This window comes from Melanerpes formicivorus, unplaced genomic scaffold, assembly GCF_026170545.1.
Source record: "Melanerpes formicivorus ecotype bairdi unplaced genomic scaffold, bMelFor1.0.p_v2 SCAF_135, whole genome shotgun sequence".
Classification (NCBI taxonomy): domain Eukaryota; kingdom Metazoa; phylum Chordata; class Aves; order Piciformes; family Picidae; genus Melanerpes; species Melanerpes formicivorus.
Window position 1 is genome coordinate 806,102 of NW_027142487.1, and position 25,307 is coordinate 831,408.

General features: G+C 67.2%; 2 protein-coding genes across 2 annotated transcripts; one reads left to right on the plus strand and one right to left on the minus strand.

The window, feature by feature from the left end:
• The first annotated feature begins 5 nt into the window (after positions 1–5).
• LOC137456723 (chromosome transmission fidelity protein 18 homolog) lies at positions 6–17,682 on the plus strand. The gene is made up of 22 exons (XM_068168309.1): positions 6–112; positions 255–434; positions 533–659; positions 815–983; positions 1,098–1,187; positions 1,325–1,377; positions 1,570–1,708; positions 2,508–2,711; positions 3,411–3,508; positions 3,722–3,845; positions 4,562–4,692; positions 5,503–5,596; positions 5,672–5,770; positions 6,563–6,693; positions 6,990–7,152; positions 7,285–7,509; positions 7,619–7,768; positions 8,717–8,847; positions 13,437–13,581; positions 14,470–14,574; positions 16,296–16,350; positions 17,379–17,682. Exons 1-22 carry the CDS (start codon positions 19–21, stop codon positions 17,513–17,515), a joined length of 2,844 nt encoding a protein of 947 aa, XP_068024410.1. The 5' UTR covers positions 6–18; the 3' UTR covers positions 17,516–17,682.
• Positions 17,683–17,916: 234 nt separating this feature from the next.
• LOC137456730 (guanine nucleotide-binding protein G(I)/G(S)/G(O) subunit gamma-13) lies at positions 17,917–21,906 on the minus strand. Its single transcript, XM_068168319.1, has 3 exons — positions 21,766–21,906; positions 20,737–20,859; positions 17,917–18,824 (listed from the first exon to the last, which is right to left on the minus strand). The coding sequence occupies exons 2-3, from the start codon at positions 20,832–20,834 to the stop codon at positions 18,719–18,721; spliced, it is 204 nt and encodes a 67-aa protein (XP_068024420.1). The 5' UTR covers positions 20,835–20,859; positions 21,766–21,906; the 3' UTR covers positions 17,917–18,718.
• Positions 21,907–25,307: the final 3,401 nt, after the last annotated feature.

A 25,307-nucleotide genomic window follows, 5' to 3' on the forward strand; every position in this document is an offset into this window, starting at 1 on the left:
CGGGCGGGCTGCGGGGCCATGGCGGACCCCGAGGAGGGTCCCGAGGAGGGTCCCGAGGATAACTTCTACGAGCGGTTTGCGGCAGAGCTGGAGGTGCTGGCCGAGCTGGGAGGTGGGAGCTGCTGCCGTGCTCTGTCCGGGACCGGAGGCGGTGGCGGAAGGCAGCGGGCAGGGCTTTGCGCGCAGCCACGTGTGCCCACCCCGCCGCGGTCGCCGCTTGCGTGACCGGCCCCGCGGTGTCTCGCCTCTTGCAGATGATCCATCCCCGCCCGCCGGCCCCAAAATCTCCCAGTTCCGAGGCAGGAATCAGCCACCGGAGGAGCCCGAGCCCCCCGAGGACCTCATCGTAGACAGCGACCCGGGGGACGCCAACCCCAGGAAGAGGGAGCGGGGTCCTGAGCCGCCCTGCTCCTCCCCATCCCCCGCAGCCCGCAGTAGGTTTGGCCCAAGCCCCCCGGGTGCTGCTGACCCCCCCACCCCAGCTGAGGATCACCCTTCAGCAATCTCTTCCTCCTGCCCTGCTGTCTCTCAGCCCCGAAGCCCAAGCGGCAGCGCCTGGAAGCTGTTAAGAAGCTCAGCTTTGGTGTGGAGGATGAGTTGGCTCCTGATGTCCTCTGGGATGGTGTCCCAGCGTCACCTTCTGCTTCTCAGGCTTCCAGGTTGGGCACCTTCAACCTCGCTTCTGGCAGGTGTAGAGGGAGAGGGCCCTTGATCCCCACCCTCCGCTCCTCAGGCTTCCAAGCTGGCCACCTTCGACCTCACTTTTAGCAGGGGTGAAGGGGTCCAAGGGCTCTTTCCTTCACCCCTGCTAAAGGAACCTGGAGATAAGTGGCATGGCCCCGCTGCAGACCACCCCCCCCCCCGGGAAGAAGAGGGTCCTCAAGCGGCCGCCTGTTCTGGAGGACTACATCAATGTGACCTCCCCTGAGGGCACCAGGGTCTTCCTGGTCCTCAGGGATGACCCCTCCAGGACAGGGGTGGAGGTAGGGAGAGACGTGGAAGCTGGGACTGCTGCTCTGTGACCCACAGCAGCTGAGGAGGGGATGTGTGGGGCTGGGGGCTGTGTGAGCCTGGCGGTGTGTGCCCTGCTCCTGCAGCTCCCCGATGCCCCGGGCTGGAACGCGCGCCGGCCGCTGCACTTGCTGGGGGTGCCCTTCTCCTACCTGAAGGAGCAGGTGGATGAAGAGGTATCAGAGGTTCTGCTGACCTTCCTGTCTTTCTTGTCACCCTTGGGTAGCCCCAGCGTTGGGTCCCAAGTCTCTGACCCCCCAGCTGCAGGTTGCTGGGGGGTCTCTGACCTCCTCTTGCCCTCTTTGTGCCCAAGCGCCGCAGGCAGGTTCTGGAGGCGTCACAGCAGCTGACAGAGGTCATAAACAGGTGAGACACTGGGATGCAGCCCCAGCTCTGCCCCTGCCATGCTGCTGAGGGGCTCTGAGGGGCTCCAGGTCTTGGGACCTGCGAGCAGAGGAAGCTCTTTGTCCTCATCCCAGGTTTCAGAAGTCTGTGTGCAATTCCCAGCCTTGCCCTGGCTGCTTGGGTGCTTTGGGACAGCTTCTTTCTTCCTTGTAGCTGCCTTGAGAGTGAGAGCAGCGCTGAGACCCCAGAGCCCAGGGAGGAAGTGGAGCCAGCGGAGGAGGAGGCTGCGCAGCATTGCCTCTGGGTGGACAAATTCTCTCCCCGGCGCTACATAGAGCTGCTGAGTGATGATGTGAGGTGCTGGGAGAAGCTGGGGCTGGGTGGTGCTGCCCTGTCTGCAGCTCTTCCTTCATGCATCGAAGGAAGGTGTTCTGGTGCTGCCTTCGACAGGGCTGGGGGGCTCTGGAGGGCTGGGGGGCTCTGGCCGTGCCAGCCCTGCCTGGGGTGAGAGCTCTTGGCAGGGGCTTTTGGTGTGCAGGCTTCAAACAGAGGTGAGAGGTGACCGAAGTAAGACCAAAGAGGTTGGGTGGACTGCAGCCAAGCATTTGTGGCTGCTTGGATTTAAAATAGCAGGTTTCTTTTGTAGGAATGGTAGGAAAGGCTGAGAAGTGCTGGGTGGGAATCACAGAATGGTTTGGGTTGGAAGGAACCTTTAAGGTCATCAAGTCCAAATGTTAGCTCAGCACTGCCCATGGCCCTCAGCACCACAGCTCCAGGGCTTTGGAACCCCTCCAGGGATGGGGACTGCACCACTGCCCTGAGCAGCCTGGTTCAGGCCTTGACAACCCTTTTGGGGAAGAAATTGTTCCTCATGTCCAACATAAACCTCCCCTGGAGCAACCTGAGGCTGTTTCCTCTCATCCTGTCTCTTGAGCTCAATCCCCACCCGGCTGCAGCCTCCTCCCAGGGAGCTGTAGAGAGCAGTGAGCTCTGGCTGGGCACACAGGCTCTGTGCTGCCTCCTGGGGCTCCTCTCCTTCCTCTGAAGGCCATGCTGGTGTTAGGCCATGAAGGAGAGGAGCTCCTGTGTGTCCCTGGCTGGGCCATGCTGAGGTGTGAGAAGCCTTTGCTCCTTTCTTGTGCACCACGCAGTACACCAACCGCTGCCTTCTGAAGTGGCTGAAGCTGTGGGACACGGTGGTGTTTGGGAAGGAGAAGGCAGTGAGGAAGGCCAAGCCCAGCACTGGAGCTCATCCTTCGTTCAAGGAGCACCAAACTAAGTGGAAGACAAAAGTGCAGCTCACAGAGGAGATCCTGGAGGCTGAACTGGACCAATACAAGAGACCCAAATACAAGGTGAGTGGGACAGGAGGCTGCTGTGGTGGGTGCCCTCTCCACTCCCCCTCATCCTGCCACCAAGGTGAGCAGCAGGCTCTTTCCTTTCTCTTCCCCTCAGTGCAGACCCAGGGGCAGCTGGGACTTCTTCATAGCACATAGGGGTGGGGAGGTTCTCATTTCTTCTGCCTTGCTTTGAGTAATGTGGTAACAAGGGAGAGGAAGAGAGATGTTCTTAGTCGAGTGGTCCAGCTGAGGAAGGACCTGCAGAGGTTGGGTGTGACTGTGGGCAGAGCTTTGAGCTGGGGTTTCGGCATCTGGAGGGGAGCAGCGATGCTCAGGTGCTGAAGGCGGCAGGGAGAGCTCCAAGGCCACCTCTCGGACCTCAAGCTGTCCACTGGGAGGAGAGTGAAAAGGGGAAGCAGAACTGACAGGGTTGCTGCTCAGGAGTGGGGATCTGGAAGGGATTTCCTTCAGTCTTTCCCATCTGCCTGCAGAGTTCAGGACAGGCAGGAGAGCTGCTGCCAGCTCGGCTCTGTCACCTCTGAGAGGCTCTGCTGCCTTCCTGCGCTGCCTTCCTGCGCTGCCTCTTCTCTCCCTCTGTCTGCCGAGCAGCGCAGCATCCCCCCGGGCAGGCCGGGCTGCCCAGCCCCATGGCCCCCCCTGGCTGCCTGGGTGGGGGCTGGAGCAGCCCTGCCTGATGTCGCTTCTCTGCTGCAGGTGGCCCTGCTCTGCGGCCCCCCCGGCTTGGGAAAGACCACCCTGGCACACGTCATCGCCAGGCACGCGGGGTACAACCCCGTGGAGATGAATGCCAGGTGAGCCTGTGCCAGCTGCCCGGCCTCAGCTGGCTCTGCTGGGGGTGGGGATGTGGTGGAGGGGCTGCCAGGCTGGGGCTGCCATGCTGGGGGGGGTACTGCCAGCCTGGGGGTGCCATGCTGGGGGTGCTGCCATGCCGGGGGTGCTGCCATGCCGGGGGTGCTGTGGTGGGGACACTGCCCTCCCACAGCAGCCTGGCACTTGTCCTGCAGTGACGACCGCAGCCCCGAGGTGTTCCGGACCCGCATCGAAGCTGCCACCCAGATGAGGTCGGTGCTGGGTGCCCAGGAGCAGCCCAACTGCCTGATCATTGACGAGATCGACGGCGCGCCCGCGGTACGGCGCTGCCCCGGCAGCCTCTGAGGGGCTGGGGCCCAACCCTCCTCACCTCTGAGGGGCTGGGGCCAACCCTCCTCACCTCTGAGGGGCTGGGGGCCAACCCTCCTCACCTCTGAGGGGCAGGAGCCCAACCCTCCTCACCTCTGAGGGGCTGGGGCCAACCCTCCTCACCTCTGAGGGGCAGGAGCCCAACCCTCCTCACCTCTGAGGGGCAGGAGCCCAACCCTCCTCACCTCTGAGGGGCTGGGGGCCAGCCCTCCTCACCTCTGAGGGGCAGGAGCCCAACCCTCCTCACCTCTGAGGGGCAGGAGCCCAACCCTCCTCACCTCTGAGGGGCTGGGGGCCAGCCCTCCTCACCTCTGAGGGGCAGGAGCCCAACCCTCCTCACCTCTGAGGGGCAGGAGCCCAACCCTCCTCACCTCTGAGGGGCTGGGGCCAACCCTCCTCGCCTCTGAGGGGCTGGGGCCAACCCTCCTCACCTCTGAGGGGCAGGAGCCCAACCCTCCTCACCTCTGAGGGGCAGGAGCCCAACCCTCCTCACCTCTGAGGGGCAGGAGCCCAACCCTCCTCGCCTCTGAGGGGCTGGGGCCAACCCTCCTCACCTCTGAGGGGCTGGGGGCCAACCCTCCTCACCTCTGAGGGGCTGGGGGCCAACCCTCCTCGCCTCTGAGGGGCTGGGGCCAACCCTCCTCTTGCTCTGCTCCTTTCCCCAGGCATCCATCAGCGTCCTGCTGAGCCTCGTGCAGCGGAGGGAGGCGGAGGGCGAGGCCGGGGCTGCGGGCCGCAGGCGGCGACGCGAGGGGGCGCTGCTGCTCAGGCCTATCATCTGCATCTGCAACGACCAGTGAGGGGCTGGGGGTGGGCTTGGAGGGACAGCTCAGACCCCTGCCCACAGGCAGGCTGCTGTTGGCCTCTAGCCAGAGCCTTCCTGTGCCAGTTGTCTGCCCTTAGACCTGCAGCTTGGAAGTACCTTAGGGAAAGCTGAGCTGTCCTGACCCCCCCAGGTGCTGTGCCTGCTGGGGGGGCTGGCAGCTGGCTGTGAGTGCCCAGCTGAGTTTGTGCCTGGCCAAGTGTGCAGTGGTGCACAGACAGCTGCTGCATCAGGCTCAGCTCTCTGAGTGAGGCCACAGCAGTGCTGGGGGGCTGGAAGCCCTCTGCTGGGAGGCCAGGCTGGGAGTTGGGGTTGTTCAGTCTGGAGAAGAGAAGGTTCCAGGAGACCTTCTGGGGGCCTTGCAGTGCTGAAAGGGGCTGAGGAGAAAGCTGGGGCCAGACTTTTGAGCAGGGCCTGCTGTACCAGGACAAGGGGGGTGGCTTGAGCTGAAAGAGGGAGGGAAGGAAGAGATTGGTTATGCTGAGGGTGGCGAGAGCCTGGCCCAGGCTGCACAGAGGTGGTAGGAGCCCCATGCCTGGAAGCACTGCAGGGCAGGTTGCTGGGGCTCTGAGCAAGCTGCTGTGGTTGGAGGGGTGTCCCTGCTGGCTGCAGGTGGGATTGGGCTGAATGAGCTTAGGAGCCTGGGAGCTCAGCCCCTGGGAGCTCAGCCCCTGGGAGCTCAGCACCCCTGGGAGCTCAGCACCCCTGGGAGCTCAGCCCCTGGGAGCTCAGCCCCTGGGAGCTCAGCACCCCCGGGAGCTCAGCCCCTGCTTGCCTCGCCAGGTACGTGCCCGCGCTGCGCCCGCTCCGGCAGCAAGCCTTCCTGCTCAGCTTCCCCCGCACCGCCCCGGCCCGGCTGGCACAGCGCCTCTGCGAGGTCAGCAGTGCCCGAGGGCTCCTCTGTGCCCCCTGGCCGCCAGGGCCTGCCTGCTGACCCCCCCTTGCCCTGCAGATCGCCCTGCAGCAGGGCATGCGAGCGGACGCGGGCGCGCTGCTGGCGCTGTGCGAGAAGGCAGACAGCGACATCCGCGCCTGCATCAACACCCTGCAGGTACCCCCGGGGCACCGGCTGGCTCTGCCCCCTGGGCTGCGGCTGGGCTCGAGGGGGGCATGCAGGGGAAACTGTCCCAGGCAGATCCCCAGAATGTCAGTCTGGGAGGGACAGGGATCGGCTGGGGAGAGTCCCGGGGGGGCTGTGAGGATGCAGCGCTGCCCTGGGAGGAGAGGCCGAGAGCCCTGGGGGTGTGCGGTGTGGGGAGGGGAAGGCTGAGAGGGGCTTTAATAAATGCTGGGGGGCAGGAGGGAGGGGGCAGGGACAGGCTCTGCTCACTGTGCCCTGGGGTAGGACAAGGGGCAATGAATGGAAACTGCAGCACAGGAGGCTCCAGCTCAGCAGGAGGAGGAACTTCTGCCCTGGGAGGCTCCCAGAGCCCTGGAGCAGGCTGCCCAGGGAGGTTGTGGAGTCTCCTCTGGAGCCTTTCCAGCCCTGTCTGGATGTGTTCTGTGTGCCCTGTGCTGGGTTCTGTGGTCCTGCTCTGGCAGGGGGTTGGACTTGATGATCTCCTGAGGTCCCCTCCAGCCCCTGGCAGCTGTGAGCCTCTGATCCTGTCTCAGCACCACAGGCTGGTTTGGGCTGGGAGGGACTTTGAGCTCATGCAGTGCACAGGGACAGCTGCAGCTGGAGCAGGTTGTCCACCCTGTCCCCTCTTAACTTCCCTTCCCCTACAGCTGGAGGAAGGGTGAGGTGCTGCTGCCCCCTCCAGCTTCCCTCCAACCCAGTTAGGTGCTGTGGACATCTCTCCCCACCCTGCCTGTGCCCCACAGCCCCTCTCTTGTGTTGCAGTTCCTGCACAGACGGGGCCAGAAGGAGCTGAGTGTTCAGATGGTGCAGACAATGAGGGTTGGCTTGAAGGACCAGCACAAAGGCCTCTTCTCCATCTGGCAGGAGATCTTCCAGCTCCCCAGGGTGCCAAGGTGAAAAGAGGGATCCAGTAGGCTGCTGTGTGCTTGGGCACCCTGCTCCTTGCTGTTCCACGACCTGCTGGCAGGGCCTGCCATGGAGCAGCCTGCAGGGTGCTGGGGAGCAGGGCCATGCAGCACACCTGGCCTCCAGCACATCTGTGCATCCAGATGTTCTTTGGCCACTCTCTTCAGTGCCCCAGAGCTTGGCATCAGCGTTGCCTTCAGGCCAGGTCCCAAGAGTCTCAGGGGTCCTTGCTGGTCCATTGATGGTCAGGACCCCCTGAGCTCTTCCCTTGGGCTCTCCTCAGGCCCAGGCCGGGGGTGGACCCCAGCTTGCCAGCCCAGCTGCTGCTGGACGACGGGGACCTGCCAGCCCTCGGGGGGGCAGCCGGCTCCAGCGCCTCCTCCCAGCGCTTCCACCACATCCTGCAGCTCGCCGTCTCCTCGGGGGAGCAGGAGAAGCTGGCCCAGGTAGAGCAGCCAGGGGGGAGCCAGGCTGCTCCCTCTGCAGTGTGCTGCTGGAGCCCAGCCAGGCGCCCCCAGTGCCGGCAGCGCTGCCGGGGCTGCCCCCGGCGCTGCCTCTGACCCCGAGCCCTCTCCCAGGGCCTGCACGAGAACTTCCTGAGCGTGAGGCTGAGGGACCCCAGCTTCAGCTCGGTGTGCCTGGCCCTGGAGTGGTTGGGCTTCTGTGACCTGCTGAGCAGGGCTGTGCTGCACGGGCAGAGCTTCCAGCTGCTCAGGTACCTTCCCTTCCTGCCCGTGGCTTTCCACCTGCTCTTCGCCGCCACCAGCGTCCCGCGGCTGGCTTACCCCAGCAGCCACCAGGAGGCAAGTGCCGAGCGGCCCCAGCTGCCAGGGCAGGGGGAGCTGTGCCTGCAGCCCGGGCTGAGCAACCCCTCTCCCCCTGTCCTCTCCCTCCCCTCTCTCCCTGCTGCAGGCACAGGCCAAGCTGAGCCGCAGGCAGAGCCTGCTGCTGGCGCTGCTGGCGGGGGCCGGTGCCGGGGCGCGCAGCCGAGCCGGCCGGCAGCCGCTGCTGCTGGAGGTGCTCTGCCTGCTGCTGGACATCATCGCCCCCAGGCTGCGGCCCGTGAGTGCCCCCAGCCCCCTGCCCCGCAGGCAGGGCTCTCCCCTCTGCAGGCAGCCCCGGGGGGGCTGGGGCTCGTCCCTGGGGCTGCCTCACCCAGGCTGAGCTGCCCCACAGCCTGGCCCAGGCCCAGGGTCGGTTTGCCTTGGCGGCTGAGGCAGCTGGGGGCAGAGCTGTGGAGTGGGTCTGGGTTGGAGGGAGCTGAAAGCTCAGCCAGCTCCAGCCCCCTGCCATGGGCAGGGACCCCTCCCCCCAGCCCAGGCTGCTCAGGGCCTCATCCAGCCTGGCCTTGAGCCCCTGCAGGGAGGGGGCAGCCCCAGCCCCCCTGGGCAGCCTGTGCCAGGCTCTCACTTTCCCCTCCCTGTAGAGAATTTCTTCCTGATCTGCAGCCTGAATCCACCAGTGCCCAGCTGCAGGGTGGGGTGGGGGTGTCCTGCACCTCCTGGAGCCCTGCTCTGGGGGGACTTGGCTGAGCAGTCTCCCTCCAGCAGCTGCTCCAGGTGGCTGCACTGGGGGCATTTGTGCTTTGGGCTGCCCAGAGGGACTGTCCCTGCCCCCTGAGGGATGTGGGCCCCTAGCAGGAGGCTAAATGTGGTCTGAGCCTCACAGATGTTAACTCTTCTCATGCTGGACTAGATGCAAGGAAGAACTTTCCTACAGTGAAGGTGCTGAGAGCCTGGCCCAGGCTGCCCAGAGAGCTGCCCCATGCCTGGCACCAGCCCAGGCTGCCCAGAGAGCTGCCCCATGCCTGGCACCAGCCCAGGCCAGGCTGTGTGGGGCTGTGAGCAGCCTGCTGGGGCTGGGGCTGGGGCTGGCCCTGCAGGGGGCTGCACTGGGGGAGCTCCCAAGGCCCCTTCCCACCCCAGCCAGCCTGGGGCTCTGTACAGAGACACAGCTCCTGCTTGGAGGTCATTATGGGTTGGTGAGGCTGTCCCCTTGGTGGCTCCCCAGGTGAACCCCCAGCTCTACAGCCTGAAGGAGAAGCAGCAGCTGGCAGAGCTGGTGAGCACCATGCTGGCCTACAACCTCAGCTACCAGCAGGAGCGGCTGCCCGAGGGCCAGTACAGCTACAGGCTGGAGCCGTGAGTCACAGCCCTGCAGGGGCTCAGCTGCCAGCCTGGGGGCAGGGGCAGGGCTGCCAGGGGCTGCCAGGGGCTGGGCTGGCAGGGGCTGGGCTGGCAGGGGCTGGGCTGGCAGGGGCTGGCAGGGGCTGGGCTGCCAGGGGCTGCCAGGGGCTGGGCTGCCAGGGGCTGGGCTGCCAGGGGATGGGCTGCAAGGGGATGGGCTGCAAGGGGATGGGCTGCAAGGGGCTGGCAGGGGATGGGCTGGCAGGGGCTGGGCTGGCAGGGGCTGGGCTGGCAGGGGCTGGCAGGGGCTGGCAGGGGCTGGCAGGGGCTGCCCAAGCTGGGCTGGCTGCAGGGCCCTGGCTGCGCTGGGGGCAGCTCTGCAGGGGTTGTCTGTCAGTCAGTCTGTCTGTCTGATCCTTGCAGAGGAGGAGCCCAGCAGCTGCAGGGCCTGGGTTTGCTCTAATGGAATTAAAGAGGAGGAAGCAGCTGCCTTGGGCTCTCTGCAGAGCTGGCAGAGCAGGGAGCAGCAGGGCAGGGAGGAGCAGGGCAGGGAGCAGCAGAGCAGGGAGCAGCAGGGCAGGGAGCAGCAGGGCAGGGAGAAGCAGGGCAGGGAGAAGCAGGGCAGGGAGCAGCAGGGCAGGGCTGGCAGAACAGGGCAGGGCTGGGCAGGGCAGGGTCTGGGCAGGGCAGGGCACAGCAGGGCTGGGCAGGGCAGGGCAGGGTCTGGGCAGGGCAGGGCAGGGCAGGGCAGGGCAGGACAGGGCAGGGCAGGACAGGACAGGGCTGGGCAGGGCAGGGCAGGGCAGGGCAGGGCAGGGGCAGGGCAGGGCTGGGCTGGGCAGAGCAGGGCAGGGCTGGGCAGAGCAGGGCAGGGCAGGGCAGGACAGGACAGGGCTGGGCAGGGCAGGGCAGGACAGGGCAGGACAGGACAGGGCAGGACAGGGCTGGGCAGAGCAGGGCAGGCCAGGCCAGGCCAGGCCCACCCAGGCCTGTGGCACACAGGAGGTCGCTGTCACCACTGCCCAGCCTTGCTTGAGCAGCTCCTGCTGCTGAGCTGGGCTCTGGCTGTGCTGTGAGCAGAGGGAGCTGGGAGTGCTGCTCAGGCTCAGGAGGCAGTGCAGACCCCAGGGCAGGGCTAATGTCTTCCTGTGCAAAGTTGATTAGAGGAATTAGCCTCTGTTAACTCAAGCAGTTGCCTCCAATTACCCACAAGAGCTTTGGGCCTGGCCCTTGGGAGCAGCTCTGGGGAGCCACAGCCCCTGCCCTCCCCAGGCTGTGCCACCACAGTGTGGCCATGGGGAGAGCAGGGCACCTAGGGGGCAGATGGCACAGCAGGGACTCTGTGTGCATGCAGCAGGGCCAGGGAGGTTCTTCCCTCTCTGCTCTGCCCCTGGGAGGCTGCAGCTGCAGTGTGGTGCCCAGCTCTGGGCTCCCCCTCCAGAGAACTGGAGAGAGGCCAAGGGAGAGCACAGAGCTGCTGGGGGGCCTGGGGCAGCTCTGGGAGCAGAGGCTGAGAGCCCTGGGGCTGAGAGCCTGCAGAGAGCAGCCCCAGAGGGGAGCTGAGCAATGCTCAGCAAGAGCTAAAGGCTGGGGGGCAAGAGGCTGGGGCCAGGCTCTGCTCAGTGGTGCCCAGGGACAGCACCAGGGGCAGGGGGCACAAACTGCAGCCCAGGAGGCTCCATCTGAGCAGGAGGAGAAACTTCTTTGGTGTGAGGCTGCTGGAGGCCTGGAGCAGGCTGCCCAGAGAGGCTGTGGAGTCTCCTCTGGAGAGCTTCCAACCCCCCCTGGGCACTGTGCCCCTGGGCAAGCTGCTGGGGGTGCCCTGCTGGAGCAGGGCTTGGGCTGGGGGATCCCCAGAGGTCCCTTCCAGCCCCCCCACGCTGGGGCTCTGGGCCTGTGTCCTGGCCATGCCCAGCCAGGGTGGGCACCACAGGTGTGCAGCAGCCCAGGGGCACCCCTGGGCCACAGCCCAGCACCTCTTGGGCAAGCCAAGCTGTTGCTGGCTGCAGGACCTAAAGCTGCTAAAACCAGAGCCCTGGGGGTGGCCCCTGGGGGGGCAGTGCCCTCTGCCCTTGCTGCCCTGCTCTTGGGAGGAGGATGTTTAGAGGGAGTGAGGAGTGAGCCCTGGGCAGGGGCCTGGCCCAGCTGCCCCCTGGCTCCTGGGGCTGTGCCAGGGCCAAAGCCAGCTGCAGAGCTGCTGCCCCAGCCCTGTTCAGAGCAGAGCTGCTGTGGTTAACCCAAAGCTCAGCTCCTGGCTGTGCCTCAATGCCACAGCTGCCCCTGGGCACCTCAGCCTGAGGGGCAGGCTGCTGGAGCCACTCCTGCCCGAGCTGGGATCTGCCTGTGGGCTGCTGAGGGCCTGCAGTTGCTGCATGAAAGCCAAGAGTGCAGAGCCTGTGCCCCCCTCAGTGCCCACCCAGCTGGGGGCCCTGCTGGGCTCCCCCTGCCCAGCCCTGGGTGCTGGCAGGGGGCAGTGCTGGGGAGCTGAGGCAGCACCACAGGATCACAGAAGGGTTGGGGTGGGAAAGGGCCTTGAAGATCAACTCTTGCCACCCCCCAGGCTGCTCCAAGCCTCGTCCAGCCTGCAGGGCTGAGGCTCCCACAGCCCCCTGGGCAGCTGTGCAGAGCCCTGGGCAGCCTGTGCAGAGCTCTGGGCAGCAGTGCAGAGCTCTGGGCAGCTGTGCAGAGCCCTGGGCAGCAGTGCAGGGCCCTGGGCAGCAGTGCAGAGCCCTGGGCAGCAGTGCAGAGCCCTGGGCAGCAGTGCAGGGCCCTGGGCAGCAGTGCAGAGCTCTGGGCAGCTGTGCAGAGCCCTGGGCAGCTGTGCAGAGCCCTGGGCAGCAGTGCAGAGCCCTGGGCAGCAGTGCAGGGCCCTGGGCAGCAGTGCAGGGCCCTGGGCAGCAGTGCAGAGCCCTGGGCAGCTGTGCAGAGCCCTGGGCAGCAGTGCAGAGCTCTGGGCAGCAGTGCAGAGCCCTGGGCAGCAGTGCAGAGCCCTGGGCAGCTGTGCAGAGCCCTGGGCAGCAGTGCAGAGCTCTGGGCAGCAGTGCAGAGCCCTGGGCAGCAGTGCAGGGCTCTGGGCAGCTGTGCAGAGCTCTGGGCAGCAGTGCAGGGCCCTGGGCAGCAGTGCAGAGCCCTGGGCAGCTGTGCAGAGCCCTGGGCAGCAGTGCAGAGCTCTGGGCAGCAGTGCAGAGCCCTGGGCAGCTGTGCAGAGCCCTGGGCAGCAGTGCAGAGCCCTGGGCAGCAGTGCAGAGCCCTGGGCAGCAGTGCAGAGCTCTGGGCAGCTGTGCAGAGCCCTGGGCAGCAGTGCAGAGCTCTGGGCAGCTGTGCAGAGCCCTGGGCAGCAGTGCAGAGCCCTGGGCAGCAGTGCAGAGCTCTGGGCAGCAGTGCAGAGCCCTGGGCAGCTGTGCAGAGCCCTGGGCAGCAGTGCAGAGCTCTGGGCAGCAGTGCAGAGCCCTGGGCAGCAGTGCAGAGCTCTGGGCAGCTGTGCAGAGCCCTGGGCAGCAGTGCAGAGCTCTGGGCAGCAGTGCAGAGCCCTGGGCAGCAGTGCAGGGCCCTGGGCAGCAGTGCAGAGCTCTGGGCAGCAGTGCAGAGCCCTGGGCAGCTGTGCAGCCCCCTGGGCAGCAGTGCAGGGCCCTGGGCAGCTGTGCAGAGCCCTGGGCAGCTGTGCAGAGCCCTGGGCAGCAGTGCAGGGCCCTGGGCAGCAGTGCAGAGCCCTGGGCAGCAGTGCAGGGCCCTGGGCAGCAGTGCAGAGCCCTGGGCAGCTGTGCAGCCCCCTGGGCAGCAGTGCAGAGCCCTGGGCAGCAGTGCAGAGCCCTGGGCAGCAGTGCAGCCCCCTGGGCAGCAGTGCAGAGCCCTGGGCAGCTGTGCAGCCCCCTGGGCAGCAGTGCAGGGCCCTGGGCAGCAGTGCAGAGCCCTAGGCAGCAGTGCAGAGCTCTGGGCAGCAGTGCAGAGCCCTGGGCAGCAGTGCAGGGCCCTGGGCAGCAGTGCAGAGCTCTGGGCAGCAGTGCAGAGCCCTGGGCAGCTGTGCAGCCCCCTGGGCAGCAGTGCAGGGCCCTGGGCAGCTGTGCAGAGCCCTGGGCAGCTGTGCAGAGCCCTGGGCAGCAGTGCAGGGCCCTGGGCAGCAGTGCAGAGCCCTGGGCAGCAGTGCAGGGCCCTGGGCAGCAGTGCAGAGCCCTGGGCAGCTGTGCAGAGCCCTGGGCAGCAGTGCAGGGCCCTGGGCAGCAGTGCAGAGCCCTGGGCAGCAGTGCAGGGCCCTGGGCAGCAGTGCAGAGCCCTGGGCAGCTGTGCAGCCCCCTGGGCAGCAGTGCAGGGCCCTGGGCAGCAGTGCAGAGCCCTGGGCAGCAGTGCAGGGCCCTGGGCAGCAGTGCAGAGCCCTGGGCAGCAGTGCAGGGCCCTGGGCAGCAGTGCAGGGCCCTGGGCAGCAGTGCAGAGCCCTGGGCAGCTGTGCAGAGCCCTGGGCAGCAGTGCAGGGCCCTGGGCAGGAGGAGAGCAGGGGGGTTGGGCTGGGGCTGGGAGCCCCTCTGCCTGCCTGGGGCTGCAGGTTGCTGCCTGCTGCTGTGGCTGTGGCTGCTGAGGGGCTGCTCTCTGCCTGCCCCTGGGTGCTGCAGCAATCTGGAGGACATCTGTCGCTTCCCTGAGCTCCCAGCCCGCAGGCAGCTGAGCTACCAGGCCAGGCAGCTGATTGCCAGGGAGATCGAGCTGGAGAGGATGAGGAGGACGGAGGCTGTGCTGCAGGCACGGAGCCTGCCCCAGGTGGGGAGCTGCTGGCAGTGTGCTCTGGGCTCAGGGAGGAAGCCCTGGGGGTGGGGGGGCTGGGGGGGGGGATGTGGCCTCTCCAAAGCACCATTAATGCAAATGGATATCCAGGATTAACCTCCCCCCCCCGGCCCCCCCAGCCATCTGCCTGCACAGCTGCCTGGGGGCAGCACAGCTGGGACGTGCCCAGGGGGCTCAGCTCCCTCCAGGGGGCCTGGGGAGGGCTGCCCCCGGGTGAGGGCTTCAGAGCCTCCAGCTGCAGGGGGCAGGTGGGATTGCAGTCGGCAGGCTGTGCCCAGCAGGGAGCTGGTCCTGCTCTCCCTGCCTGCACACTGCCCTCCTGCTGCACCCCAACCCTCCCTGAGGCCCCAAAGGCCCTGGGAGCAGCAGAGGTACTCTGCCCCCACCACAGCCACAGAGTGCCAGGTTGGAAGGGACCCCGAGGAGCATCTGCTCCAACCTCTGTAGGCAGCAGGAGGTTGGCAGGGGCTGGCCCTGCCTGCAGGAGGAGGTGGCAAAGGCTGAGAGGCAGCCCGGGGGGAGCTGCTGCCTGCCCTGCTGCTGCCTGCCCTGCTGCTGCCTGCCCTGCTGCTGGAGTCTCTCCTTGCAGCAAAGAGCTCTCTGGGGGGGTGCAAAAACATCTCTGAGGGCTCCTTGTTTGCCTGGTGCCAGCCATGCAGTGCCAGGGCAAGGGGCAGCAGACTCAGGGCTGAGGTGCTGCTGGGGGGCAGGGGGGGAGACAGGATCCCTGCCAGGTCGTTTGGGCTCTGTAGCAAAGCAGCAGCACACAGAGCAGGGCTGAGGGCACAGCTGACCTCCCCTGGGGGGGATGCCCACACCTTGAGCTCCTGAGGGGAGCCTCACTCCGCTCTCTGCTCCCCACAGGAGCCTGGGAGTGGCCTCAGGGAGCCAGGGGAGGTGAGGGCAGCTGAGCCCCCCAGCCCCCAGCAGCGCCTGGAGCACATCCGGAGAGCGGCGGCGGAGGAGCAGGTGAGGAGCTGCACCCCAGGGACCCTGCAGGGCTGGCCTGGGAGGGACCCTGGGGAGCAGCCAGTGCCAGCCCCTGCCATGGCAGGGACCCCTCCCACCAGCACAGGCTGCTCAGGGCCTCACCAGCCTGGCCTGGAGCACCCCCAGGCAGGAGGCAGCCACAGCCTCCCCGGGCAGCCTGTGCCAGGCTCTCCCCAGCCCCACTGCAAAGTTTCCTCCTCCTCTCCTCTCCTCTCCTCTCTCTCCCAGCTCCAAGCCATTGTCCCTCGTCCTGGCACTCCCAGCCCTTGTCCAAAGTCCCTCCCCAGCTCTCCTGGAGCCCTTCAGGTCCTGGAAGGCTGCTTTAAGGTCTCCTGGAGCCTTCTCCAGGCTGGACAGCCCCAACCCTCCCAGCCTGCCCCCATGGCAGAGGTGCTGCACCCCCTGCTCCTGCCTGCACCCCCTGCTCCTGGCTGCAGCCCCTGCTCCTGGCTCCAGCCCCCTGCTCCTGCCTGCACCCCCTGCTCCTGCCTGCACCCCCTGCTCCTGGCTGCAGCCCCCTGCTCCTGGCTGCAGCCCCCTGCTCCTGGCTGCACCCCCTGCTCCTGGCTCCAGCCCCCTGCTCCTGCCTCCAGCCCCCTGCTCCTGCCTCCAGCCCCTGCTCCTGACTGCAGCCCCTGCTCCTGGCTCCAGCCCCCTGCTCCTGCCTGCAGCCCCCTGCTCCTGGCTGCAGCCCCCTGCTCCTGCCTGCAGCCCCCTGCTCCTGCCTGCAGCCCCCTGCTCCTGCCTGCACCCCCTGTTCCTGGCTCCAGCCCCCTGCCCCCTGCTCCTGCCTGCACCCCCTGCTCCTGGCTCCAGCCCCCTGCTCCTGCCTGCAGCCCCCTGCTCCTGCCTGCACCCCCTGCTCCTGGCTGCACCCCCTGCTCCTGCCTGCACCCCCTGCTCCTGGCTGCACCCCCTGCTCCTGCCTGCACCCCCTGCTCCTGCCTGCACCCCCTGCTCCTGGCTGCACCCCCTGCTCCTGGCTCCAGCCCCCTGCTCCTGGCTGCACCCCCTGCTCCTGCCTGCACCCCCTGCTCCTGGCTGCACCCCCTGCTCCTGGCTCCAGCCCCCTGCTCCTGCCTGCAGTGCCCTGCTCCTGCCTGCAGCCCCCTGTTCCTGCCTGCAGTGCCCCCCAGGCTGCCCCTGTGCTGTTCTGTGTGGTTTCAGTTCACTTTGGGTGCAGCTGTGGGTCACAGGGGCACTCAGGGCTGGCTGGCAGCTACAGCTCCCAGGGGGTGAGGAGGAGAGCTGTGGATGTGGGGCTGGAGTGGCTGACTGCTGGCCCTGTGGGAGCTGCAGGGCAGGGGGGCTGTGTGCCTGGGGGGCTGCAGGGGCACAATCCAACTCTGCTGGTGCAGGTGAGCTGGGTGGTGCCATCCCAGAGGGAGCAGGAGGTGTCCCCTGCCACCACCCAGCACAGGGAGCTGCAGGGCTGAGCTCCCCCCCTGCTTTTGGATGCAGTTTGCATTTGCCTGAGGCCCTTGGCCCCTTCTGCAGGATTTGCATCCAGGTCCTGCTCAGTGGCTTCCTCCTGCCCCAGGTGCTCCAAGGGGAGGGGGCAGCTGACAGCAGCAGCAGCATCCCCCAGGGCTCTGGGTGCTCTCCCTGGGGCCTGGCCCTGCCCTGAGCTGCCAGCTTGGAGCTGGCTTTGCTCCTGGCTGGCTCCAAACATGACCACAGTCACCTTCTGCTTTGCACAGCCTGAGACAGACTTCTTTGGGAGGCCTCTCCAGCAGCAGGTGTCCACCACTCCGGGTAGGTGCCAGAGGGGCAGGGAGGGTGTGAGTGGTACCAGGCAGGTGCCAGAGGGGCAGGGAGGGTGTGAGTGGTACCAGGCAGGTGCCAGAGGGGCAGGGAGGGTGTGAGTGGTACCAGGCAGGTGCCAGAGGGGCAGGGAGGGTGTGAGTGGTACCAGGCAGGTGCCAGAGGGGCAGGGAGGGTGTGAGTGGTACCAGGTAGGTGCCAGAGGGGCAGGGAGGGTGTGAGTGGTACCAGGCAGGTGCCAGAGGGGCAGGGAGGGTGTGAGTGGTACCAGGCAGGTGCCAGAGGGGCAGGGAGGGTGTGAGTGGTACCAGGCAGGTGCCAGAGGGGCAGGGAGGGTGTGAGTGGTACCAGGTAGGTGCCAGAGGGGCAGGGAAGGTGTGAGTGGTACCAGGTAGGTGCCAGAGGGGCAGGGAGGGTGTGAGTGGTACCAGGTAGGTGCCAGAGGGGCAGGGAGGGTGTGAGTGGTACCAGGCAGGTGCCAGAGGGGCAGGGTGGGTGTGAGTGGTACCAGGCAGGTGCCAGAGGGACAGGGAGGGTGTGAGTGGTACCAGGCAGGTGCCAGAGGGGCAGGGAGGGTGTGAGTGGTACCAGGCAGGTGCCAGAGGGACAGGGAGGTCCCAGCCCCAGGTAGGTGGCAGAGAGGCAAAGCAGCCTCAGCCCCATGGTGCTGGAGGGGTGAGGTGGCCGTGGGTGGGCCTGGCCCTGGGTGGGTGGCAGAGGGACAGGGTGACCACAGATGCTACCAGGGGTCCCTGCAGAGCTCAGACCCCACCCTGGGGCTCTGTCCCTAAGCTCTGCACCCCGGGGCAGGAGGGGGAGGTGGGGAGGGGAGATGGAGCAAAGTGGCCCTGGCACAGCAGGGCAGGGGGGGTTGGGTCTGGCAGCCCCCCTGAGGCGGGGAGCAGGGCCGGGGGTGCCTCAGGGGCTTGCAAGGGGCACCAGCTCTGCCCCTGCCAGCCCCCAGCCTGCCAGGCCGGGCCTGGGCACAGCCTGTGGGGGCTAACAGCTCCCTCCCGCAGCTCCCCAGGCCCCCGGGGCGCAGCCGCCGGAGCTGCAGCTGGGGACGGCGGTGGGGAGGAGCCAGCTCTGGTTCCGCTTCAACGAGGGAGTCTCCAACGCCGTGCGGAGGAGCATCTGCATCAGGGACCTGCTCTAGCAGGGCGGGGGGAGCCCGGGGGGCTGCCGGGGGGCTGCCGGGGGGCTGCCGGGGGGCAGCTGAGGCTGACTGCTGCCTTTCTGCCCCCGGCAGGGAGCAGGAGCCTGGGCTGGGGGGCAGGGGTGGGCGTTTTGTGCCCACTCACAGTTTGTTAAAAGCCCAAACAAATAAACTCTCTCTCTCAAACCAGCCTCAAACCAAGCCCAACCCAGCCCCAACCCAGCCCCAACCCAACCCCACCCCAAACCCAGCCCCAAACCAACCCCAACCCAGCCCCAGCCCAGCCCCAACCCAACCCAGCCCCAACCCAGCCCCAGCCCAGCCCCAAACCAGCCCCAACCCAACCCAACCCAGCCCCAACCCAGCCCCAGCCCAGCCCCAAGCCAAGGCCAAGCCAAGGCCAAGTGCTGCTCCTTTATTCCATCTCCAGCCCTGCAGGTGCTGTGCTGCAGCTGGGGGGCTGCAGAGTGCTCTCCCCCCCGGGGTACAAAAGGATCTCTCAGGGTGCTGCCAATCTTCATCAGCAGAGGTTGGGGTTTGCCTCTGTTGCCCTTCCCGGGCTGCAGGCTCAGCCTTGCTCCCTGGGGCAGGCTCCCAGCGGGAAACTGCAGCTCAGCCCCGGGGGAAGCTTTGCTGTCCCTAACCCCCAACCCCTCCGGGGGTCTCCATGGCCCCTCCCGGTGAAACAGCAACACTTCCACTCCTGCAGGCAGGGGCTGGGGGCAGCAGGGGCTGGGGAGGGCAGGGGCTGGGGAGGGCAGGGGCTGGGGAGGGCAGGGGCCGGGGGGCAGCAGGGGCCGGGGGGGCGGCAGGGGCTGGGGAGGGCAGGGGCTGGGGGCAGCAGGGGCCAGGGGGCAGCAGGGGCTGGGGAGGGCAGGGGCCGGGGGGCAGCAGGGGCTGGGGAGGGCAGGGGCCGGGGGGCAGCAGGGGCCGGGGGGCGGCAGGGGCCGGGGAGGGCAGGGGCTGGGGGCAGCAGGGGCCGGGGGGCGGCAGGGGCTGGGGGGGCGGCAGGGGCCGGGGGGGCAGCAGGGGCCGGGGGGCAGCAGGGGCTGGGGGCGGCAGGGGCCGGGGGGCAGCAGGGGCTGGGGGCGGCAGGGGCTGGGTTCAGACGCTCCGTGGGAAGCCAACTACTACGAATGAGCGTTCAGCTCGGGGGGCAGAGGCGGCGGTGCTGAGCGCGGTGCTGAGCGCGGTGCTGAGCCCTCACAGGATGCTGCATTTGCCTTTCTCCACCCAGGGATTGTTCTTCATCAGCTCCGGGTTCAGGAAGGGATCCTCGGGGATTCCGTCCTCGATCCACTTGACGAACCTGGGGGGGAGGGGTGGGCACAGCCCCAGCCGCGGGGGTGCCGAAAGCGCTTTGCAGACTCAGAGTTGTTTGGGTGGGGAAAGACCTCCAGGACCACCCAGCCCAGCCCCAGCCCAGCACCACCCCAGCACCACCCTGGCCACAACCCCTGGCCCCAGGGGCCATGGCCACAGGGCTCTGGGACACCTCCACCACCCCCCCGGGCAGCCTCTGGCACCAAAGGAATTGTTCCTAGTGCCCAACCCGGCCCTCCCCTGGCACAGTTTGAGGCCAGCTGCTCTCACAAACAGTGGGGAGCAGAGCCCACCCCCCCCGGCTCCAGCCTCCCCTCAGGGAGCTGCAGGGAGCAAGGAGGTCTCCCCCAGCCTGCACCCCCCCAGCTCCCCCAGCTGCTCCTCCCCAGCCCCCTGCAGACCCTGCCCAGCTTCACTGCCAACCTCCCCTCACTGCAGCCTCCCCTCAGGGAGCACAGTGAGGTCTCCCCTCAGCCTCCTCCATTGTGTCATCCCCTCTGAGGGGCACGGAGCAAGGGACACAGGGCAGGGGCTGTGCAGGAGCAGAATGGGGAGGGCTGGGGGGAGCTGCTCCAGTGGGAGCAATGCTGGGGAGCAGCCTGCTCTGGGGTGCAGCAGTGCTGGGGAGCAGCCTGCTCTGGGGAGCAGCCTGCTCTGGGGTGCAGCAGTGCTGGGGAGCAGCCTGCTCTGGGGTGCAGCCTGCTCTGGGGTGCAGCAGTGCTGGGGTGCAGCCTGCTCTGGGGTGCAGCCTGCTCTGGGGTGCAGCAGTGCTGGGGTGCAGCCTGCTCTGGGGTGCAGCCTGCTCTGGGGTGCAGCAGTGCTGGGGTGCAGCAGTGCTGGGGAGCAGCCTGCTCTGGGGTGCAGCCTGCTCTGGGGTGCAGCAGTGCTGGGGAGCAGCCTGCTCTGGGGTGCAGCCTGCTCTGGGGTGCAGCAGTGCTGGGGTGCAGCCTGCTCTGGGGTGCAGCCTGCTCTGGGGTGCAGCCTGCTCTGCAAGGCAGCGATGGGTGGGTGGCAAAGGGACAGGGTGGCCATAAGTGGTCCCAGGTAGGTGACAGAGGGAGAGGGTGCCTCCAGCTCTGGGCAGGTGACAGAGGGGAGGTGGTCTCAGCCCTAAGTGGGTGCTGGGGTGCAGCCTGTGCTGGTGGGCAGGGAAGTTGGGGTGCAGCCTGAGCAGCCCTGCAGCCAGCTGAGCTTTGGAGCACAGCCCAGGGTCACCCAGAGCCTCTTGTCCCCCATGTTTGTGGCTGCCCTGCTCTGCTGGCCCCTGGGTGGCCCCTGGGTGACCTTTTAACATTGATTTGCTCAAGTTGCTCTTTTTTTTGCCCCCTTTGCCAAGAGAGCACTGGGGGCAGAGGCTGGGGTCGCCGCTGGGGGGTCCCAAGCCCCTCCTGGCTGCCCCTCACTCTGTGAGGCACAAGCCAAGGAGGGGAAGCTCCTGCCCCAGGCTTTGTTCTGCAGGCTGAGGCCTCTCCAGCTCTGCATGGAGGGTCCTGCACATTCACCTCGATGAGCCTGGGGGGCTCAGGGGGCACCCAGCTGGCAGGGGAGGTCTCATGGCTGCTGCCTGTCCAGGAGACCACTGCAGCTGGAGTGGCTGGACAGGAGCTGGCACAGGGGCGTGGGGAGGGGGCTTTGCAGGGGGGGTGGCTCTGGGGGCAGCAGCTCTGGGGGCAGCAGCTCTGGGGGAGTCTCTGCCACAAGGCTTTGAAGAGCCAGAAAAGAGGTCAGGAATTCCTCCCTGCTTTGGGAGTGACCTGGGGGAGAGTGCTGGCTCTGGCTGGGGGGAGAGACCCCAGGCTCTGCTCATGGGGGGGCGGGGGGGGGGGCAGGGTGGGAGCTGGGTGGGGGCAGGGGGGCAGGGTAGGGGCAGGGTGGGCACAGGGGGGGCAGCCACTCACTCAGGGATTGTCTTGGAGGACATCTCCCTCTTGTAGGCCAGTTGGTACTTCAGGCTCTCCACCTCCTTCTTCCACTGGGGCAGGTCCCACTCGTCCATGGCAGCAGCTGGGAGCTCGGGGGGGCTGCAGAGGAGGACGTTGCTGCCACCTGGCCCTGCACAGCTCTGCACCCCCAAGGAGAGGCTCCTCCAGGGTGGGGCCAGCAGGCCCCCATGCTGCCAGGGAGGTTTCCATCCTCGCTGTGGGGCAGCTCCTGGAGCTCTTGGGGCTGTTCTCCCGAGGCAGTCTGCACTTACCTGCAGGCTGTGGGGCCAGCTGGGCACGGGGGGGTTGTGCTGTGCTGTGCCCCTGGGGCATGCAAAACCCAAGGACCTGGCCACATTTGACTGCAATTTGGATGGGGTGAGGCACAGAGCAGGCAGAGGCAGTGTGGGGCATGGGAAGGTGTCCATCCTTCTGCCTGGCCACGAGTTGGGGCCAGGAGGGATTTTAGGCTGGGCAGAGCTCTGGAAGTGGCTCCCATGGGCCTGGGGAGCCAGACAAACATCCCTGCCCGTGCCTGCCCCAGCAGTGGGGAAACTGAGGCACAGCAGCCAAGCCATGAGGCCTTTTGTGAGCACCCAGCTCCCTGTGCTGCCTCACAGAGGAACCTTCCCCTGGCCCCAGGCCCTGCGGCAGGCAGAGGGCAGCAGCCAGCAGCAGCACCTTGCACCTGGGCTGGCTGAACCCAAGGCTGTCCACAGGTCCCATCCTGCACCCCAGGGCAAGGGCTGGGGGAGGCACAGAACCAGCCCCACGGAGCACAGCTTGGGCTGCCCCAGGCCAGCTCCCCCCCAGAGCAGCCCCTGGAACCCCAACCAGCCTCAGGAGAAGGACCAGCCCCCAGCACCCCCTGCCCCCCAGCCCGGCCTCACTCGGGCTCTGCTGCCTGCTGGGGGCTCTTCAGGAGGCAGAGAAGGGGCAGCACCCCCGTGCCCGCCCCGGCCATCCCAGCAGCACCCCAGCACCGTGGCTGAGCCTTCTGCTTACCTCTGCCGGGGCCGGTGTCAGCCCGGAGCCGCTGGCTGCGTCCCTGCGCGGCGCCGGAGCGAGCGTCCCTGGCCTTGCCCACGCTGCCAGCTCTGCCCCCGCCGGTGCCCAGCCCAAATCCTCTCTCTAATCTATTAATGCAGGGCTGCTCCAGCTGCCTCCAGCACAGCCGGAGCCGGATAATGGGAGCGTCCTGCCCACCCCCACCCCCCGCCGCTCCCCCGGGACTTGGCTCCGCTGAGCGCCCGGGATGGAGGCAGCGTCCTGGTACCCGCGGCTGCCGGAACGGGGGCACGGCGGCGGCCCCGGGGCCCCAAGCTGGGGGTAGGGTGGGGCGGGAACATGTAGTGGGACACAGCAGCCCCCCAGGGAGGTCCTTGCTGCTGCCTGCATCCCTGACGGTGTCCCTGCCTGCACCCCTGCCTGCACCCCTGCCGCCCCCTGACTTGCTCAGGTTCCTCCCTGCTGGCCGGGGAAGGAAGGCAGTGGAGGAGGGGAGAGGGCACCTGGGAAGTTAGTTAAGAAAAGGGGGACAAGAGAAAAGCTGAAGGCAAAAGGTGAGCAGTTGGGGACTGGGATGCAGCAGGTGGAGGGCAGGAGGGGCAGAGAGCAGTGGCACAGCCATGGGGAGTGACTGAGAGGGAGGGGTGAAGGCTGATTCAGGACAACCCCCACCTGGCTCCAGCCTCCTCTCAGGGAGCTGTACAGAGCAGTGAGATCTCCCTCAGCTGCTCCTCCCCAGCCCTGCTCTCCAGACCCTTCCCCAGCTCCACTGCCCCTCTCTGGTCCTGCTCTCTGGGTGCTGCAGCTGGAGGCATCCAGGGGACACAGCTCCAGCTGATGGAGCTAGGGGATGGCTCTCCCAGGAAGCCTCCAGAGCATCACAGCACCAGCCCCATCTCTCCCTTGCAGGAGGCTGAGGCCCCACAGCATCGACCTGGGCACAGGCAAAGCTCCACCAGCCTCTGTACCAAGCAGATGCTGAGAGCAGGATGGTGCTGAGCTGGGCTCCTCTGCCAGCCCTTGGCCTCCTCAGGTGATCAATTTCCGTAAGAGCCTCCCCAGCAGCCTCCTGGAGCCACTGTTCCTCCCTCCTTCTCCAGGGGAGGATGCTGGAACCTGGCTCTTGGCCAGGGATCAATGGAGCTCTTCGTGGCCAAGCCCTGAGCCCCCTGCAGCCACAGCCTGAGGCTGGTCCAGCCCTGCCCCACCCGTGGGGGCACTGCCACAGTCTCACCACTGCTGGGCTGCAAAGACCCCTGGGGCTGCTCTGGGGGGGCACAGCTCAGGACATGCTGCCCCTGCTCCAAAAGCCACCAGCTCCTGGGAGGGGGCTCAGAGATACCCAAGGCTGACCACATCCTGCCTGACATCAGCCACACTGCAGGCAAGGCTGGGGGTGGCCAGGAGGTGACACTGGGGATGGGCTGAGGACTTTCTGCCAGCAGCAGGGCCTGAGTGGGGCCAGCAGCAGAGCCTGAGTGGGGCCAGCAGCAGAGCCTGAGTGGGGCCAGCAGCAGGAGCCTGAGTGGGGCCAGCAGCAGGAGCCTGAGTGGGGCCTGAGTGGGGCCAGCAGCAGAGCCTGAGTGGGGCCTGAGTGGGGCCAGCAGCAGAGCCTGAGTGGGGCCTGAGTGGGGCCAGCAGCAGGAGCCACCATCAACAGCAGTCCTGGATGGGAGGTGGGCTCCATGCAGCCCCTTGCTCCTGCAGGCAGCAGCTGCTGCTGGTGAGGTCTTTGGTGCTGGCCATGCCCAAGGAGGTCCAAGATGACAGCTACCAAACTTCTTTGGTGTGAGGCTGCTGGAGGCCTGGAGCAGGCTGCCCAGAGAGGCTGTGGAGTCTCCTCTGGAGAGCTTCCAACCCCCCCTGGGCACTGTGCCCCTGGGCATTGTGCTGTGGGTGCCCTGCTGGAGCAGGGCTTGGGCTGGCTGATCCCCAGAGGTCCCTTCCCTCTCCCTCCATACTGGGGTGGTGTGAAGCCTTGGGGGGCTGAGGATGGAGCTGGCCCTGGCAGCTGTCAGGGTCTGCCTCAGCCCCCCCCCAGCTTGGGAGATTAAAGAGTGAGGACCCCCTGCAGGTCTGCAATATTAATGGCTGCTGCCATCTGTTCCTCTGGCACCAGGAGCCAGCTGGGGCTGGGCCCTGCTTAGCCCAGTTATTAAAAGAGGCTCTTTGGGGCTGGGGGGGCAGCAGGAGGAGCACCACTCCTGCCTGTCCCTGCCTCCTCCTCCTCCTCACTGCTGTCCAACAGGAGGGCAAGAGGAGCTCCCCAGGCAGGGAAGGTGAGGCAGGGATGATGAACTCGGCTGGGGGGAGCTTGCCAGGCTGTGCTGCCAGTCAGGGGCAGCTGGGCAGGCTGGAGAGGGGAGCAGAAGGGACCCCCAAGGACAGGGTCCTGCCCCTGGGGAGAGACAACCTCCTGAAGCAGTGGAGCAGCTATGGGGAGAAGGAGCTGGGAGTGCTGGGGGGCAAGAAGCTCCCCAGGAGGCAGCAAGGTGCCCTCCTGCTCAGGGAGGGCAGTGGAGCCCTGGGGGGGGTGGAGTGTGGCCAGCAGGCTGAGGCAGCTTCTGCTCCTCTGCTCTGCCAGGGGGAGGCTGCAGCTGCAGGACTGTGCCCAGCTCTGGGCTCCCCAGGTCAGGAGAGACAGAGAACTGCTGCGGAGAGGCAGGGGGAAGCTGCAGAGGGGCCTGGAGCAGCTCCGGGAGGAGCAGAGGCTGAGAGCCCTGGGGCTGAGAGCCTGCAGCAGAGCAAGGAGCGGATGATCTCCGGCGGTGCCTCCCCCCTGCTGGAACGCTGTGGAAGGGATGCTGTGTGACCCAGGAGCTGCTGCTGTGCTGCCCAGGAGCCCCCAGCCCCTGCAGAGCCTTCCCCGGGCAGCAGAGGGCTGCCCTCGGCGCCGCTGCTATTTGTGGCTCTCTCCGGGGGCTCTGTGCTCTGCTGCAGGCTCCAAAGGGAGCAGCTCAGGGAGGAGGTTAATTGCTGTCCTTGGCAGAAGTGGTTCAGCACCGTCCCAGGTCACTCAGCTGAGGGTGGGAAGCAGGACACAGGCAGAGGCAGCAGGACACAGGCAGAGGCAGCAGGGCTGGGGGGGTCCTGTCCTTCACCCCCGGCCCCAGGGGTAGGGGCTCCCTCCCCACCCCTCTCATGGCACAGATCCAGTCTCACCCTGGGGCTGGGACACTGAACTGTCCTCTCCCTCTCTTCTGTCCAGCTCTGGGGAGAGCTCAGCCTTGCTCTCCCAGCTCCTCCCCTGGGGCTGTGAACCCCTGAGCCCCATGGAGCAGGGCTGGGAGAGCCACAAGGTGTCAGCAGCAGCGGGGAACAGCTCCCCCCAGCCTCAGCCCCTGCTGAGCACAGCCAGGGCAGGCACAGCAGGCTCCTGGCTCAGGGGCTGTCCTCCTCCCCCAGGCTCTCAGGACCCCAGGCCCTGGCTCTGGTGGCAGAGGAAAGGCTCCTCTGGAGCAGGCACTCACCTGCAGCAGTTGGATTAACCTCCTGGCAGCAGCAGCTGGGCAGACAGCTGCTAGAGCAGCAGGGCTGTG

Coding starts and splice junctions, on each gene's coding strand:
- LOC137456723 (XM_068168309.1), top strand. CDS start 19: ATGGCGGACCCCGAGGAGGGTCCCGAGGAGGGTCCCGAGGATAACTTC. Junction 1,709..2,507: donor TAGAGCTGCTGAGTGATGAT/GTGAGGTGCTGG, acceptor TGCACCACGCAG/TACACCAACCGCTGCCTTCT. Junction 7,510..7,618: donor ACCCCAGCAGCCACCAGGAG/GCAAGTGCCGAG, acceptor TCCCTGCTGCAG/GCACAGGCCAAGCTGAGCCG.
- LOC137456730 (XM_068168319.1), bottom strand. CDS start 20,834: ATGGACGAGTGGGACCTGCCCCAGTGGAAGAAGGAGGTGGAGAGCCTG. Junction 18,825..20,736: donor TCCTCCAAGACAATCCCTGA/GTGAGTGGCTGC, acceptor CCTCCCCCCCAG/GTTCGTCAAGTGGATCGAGG.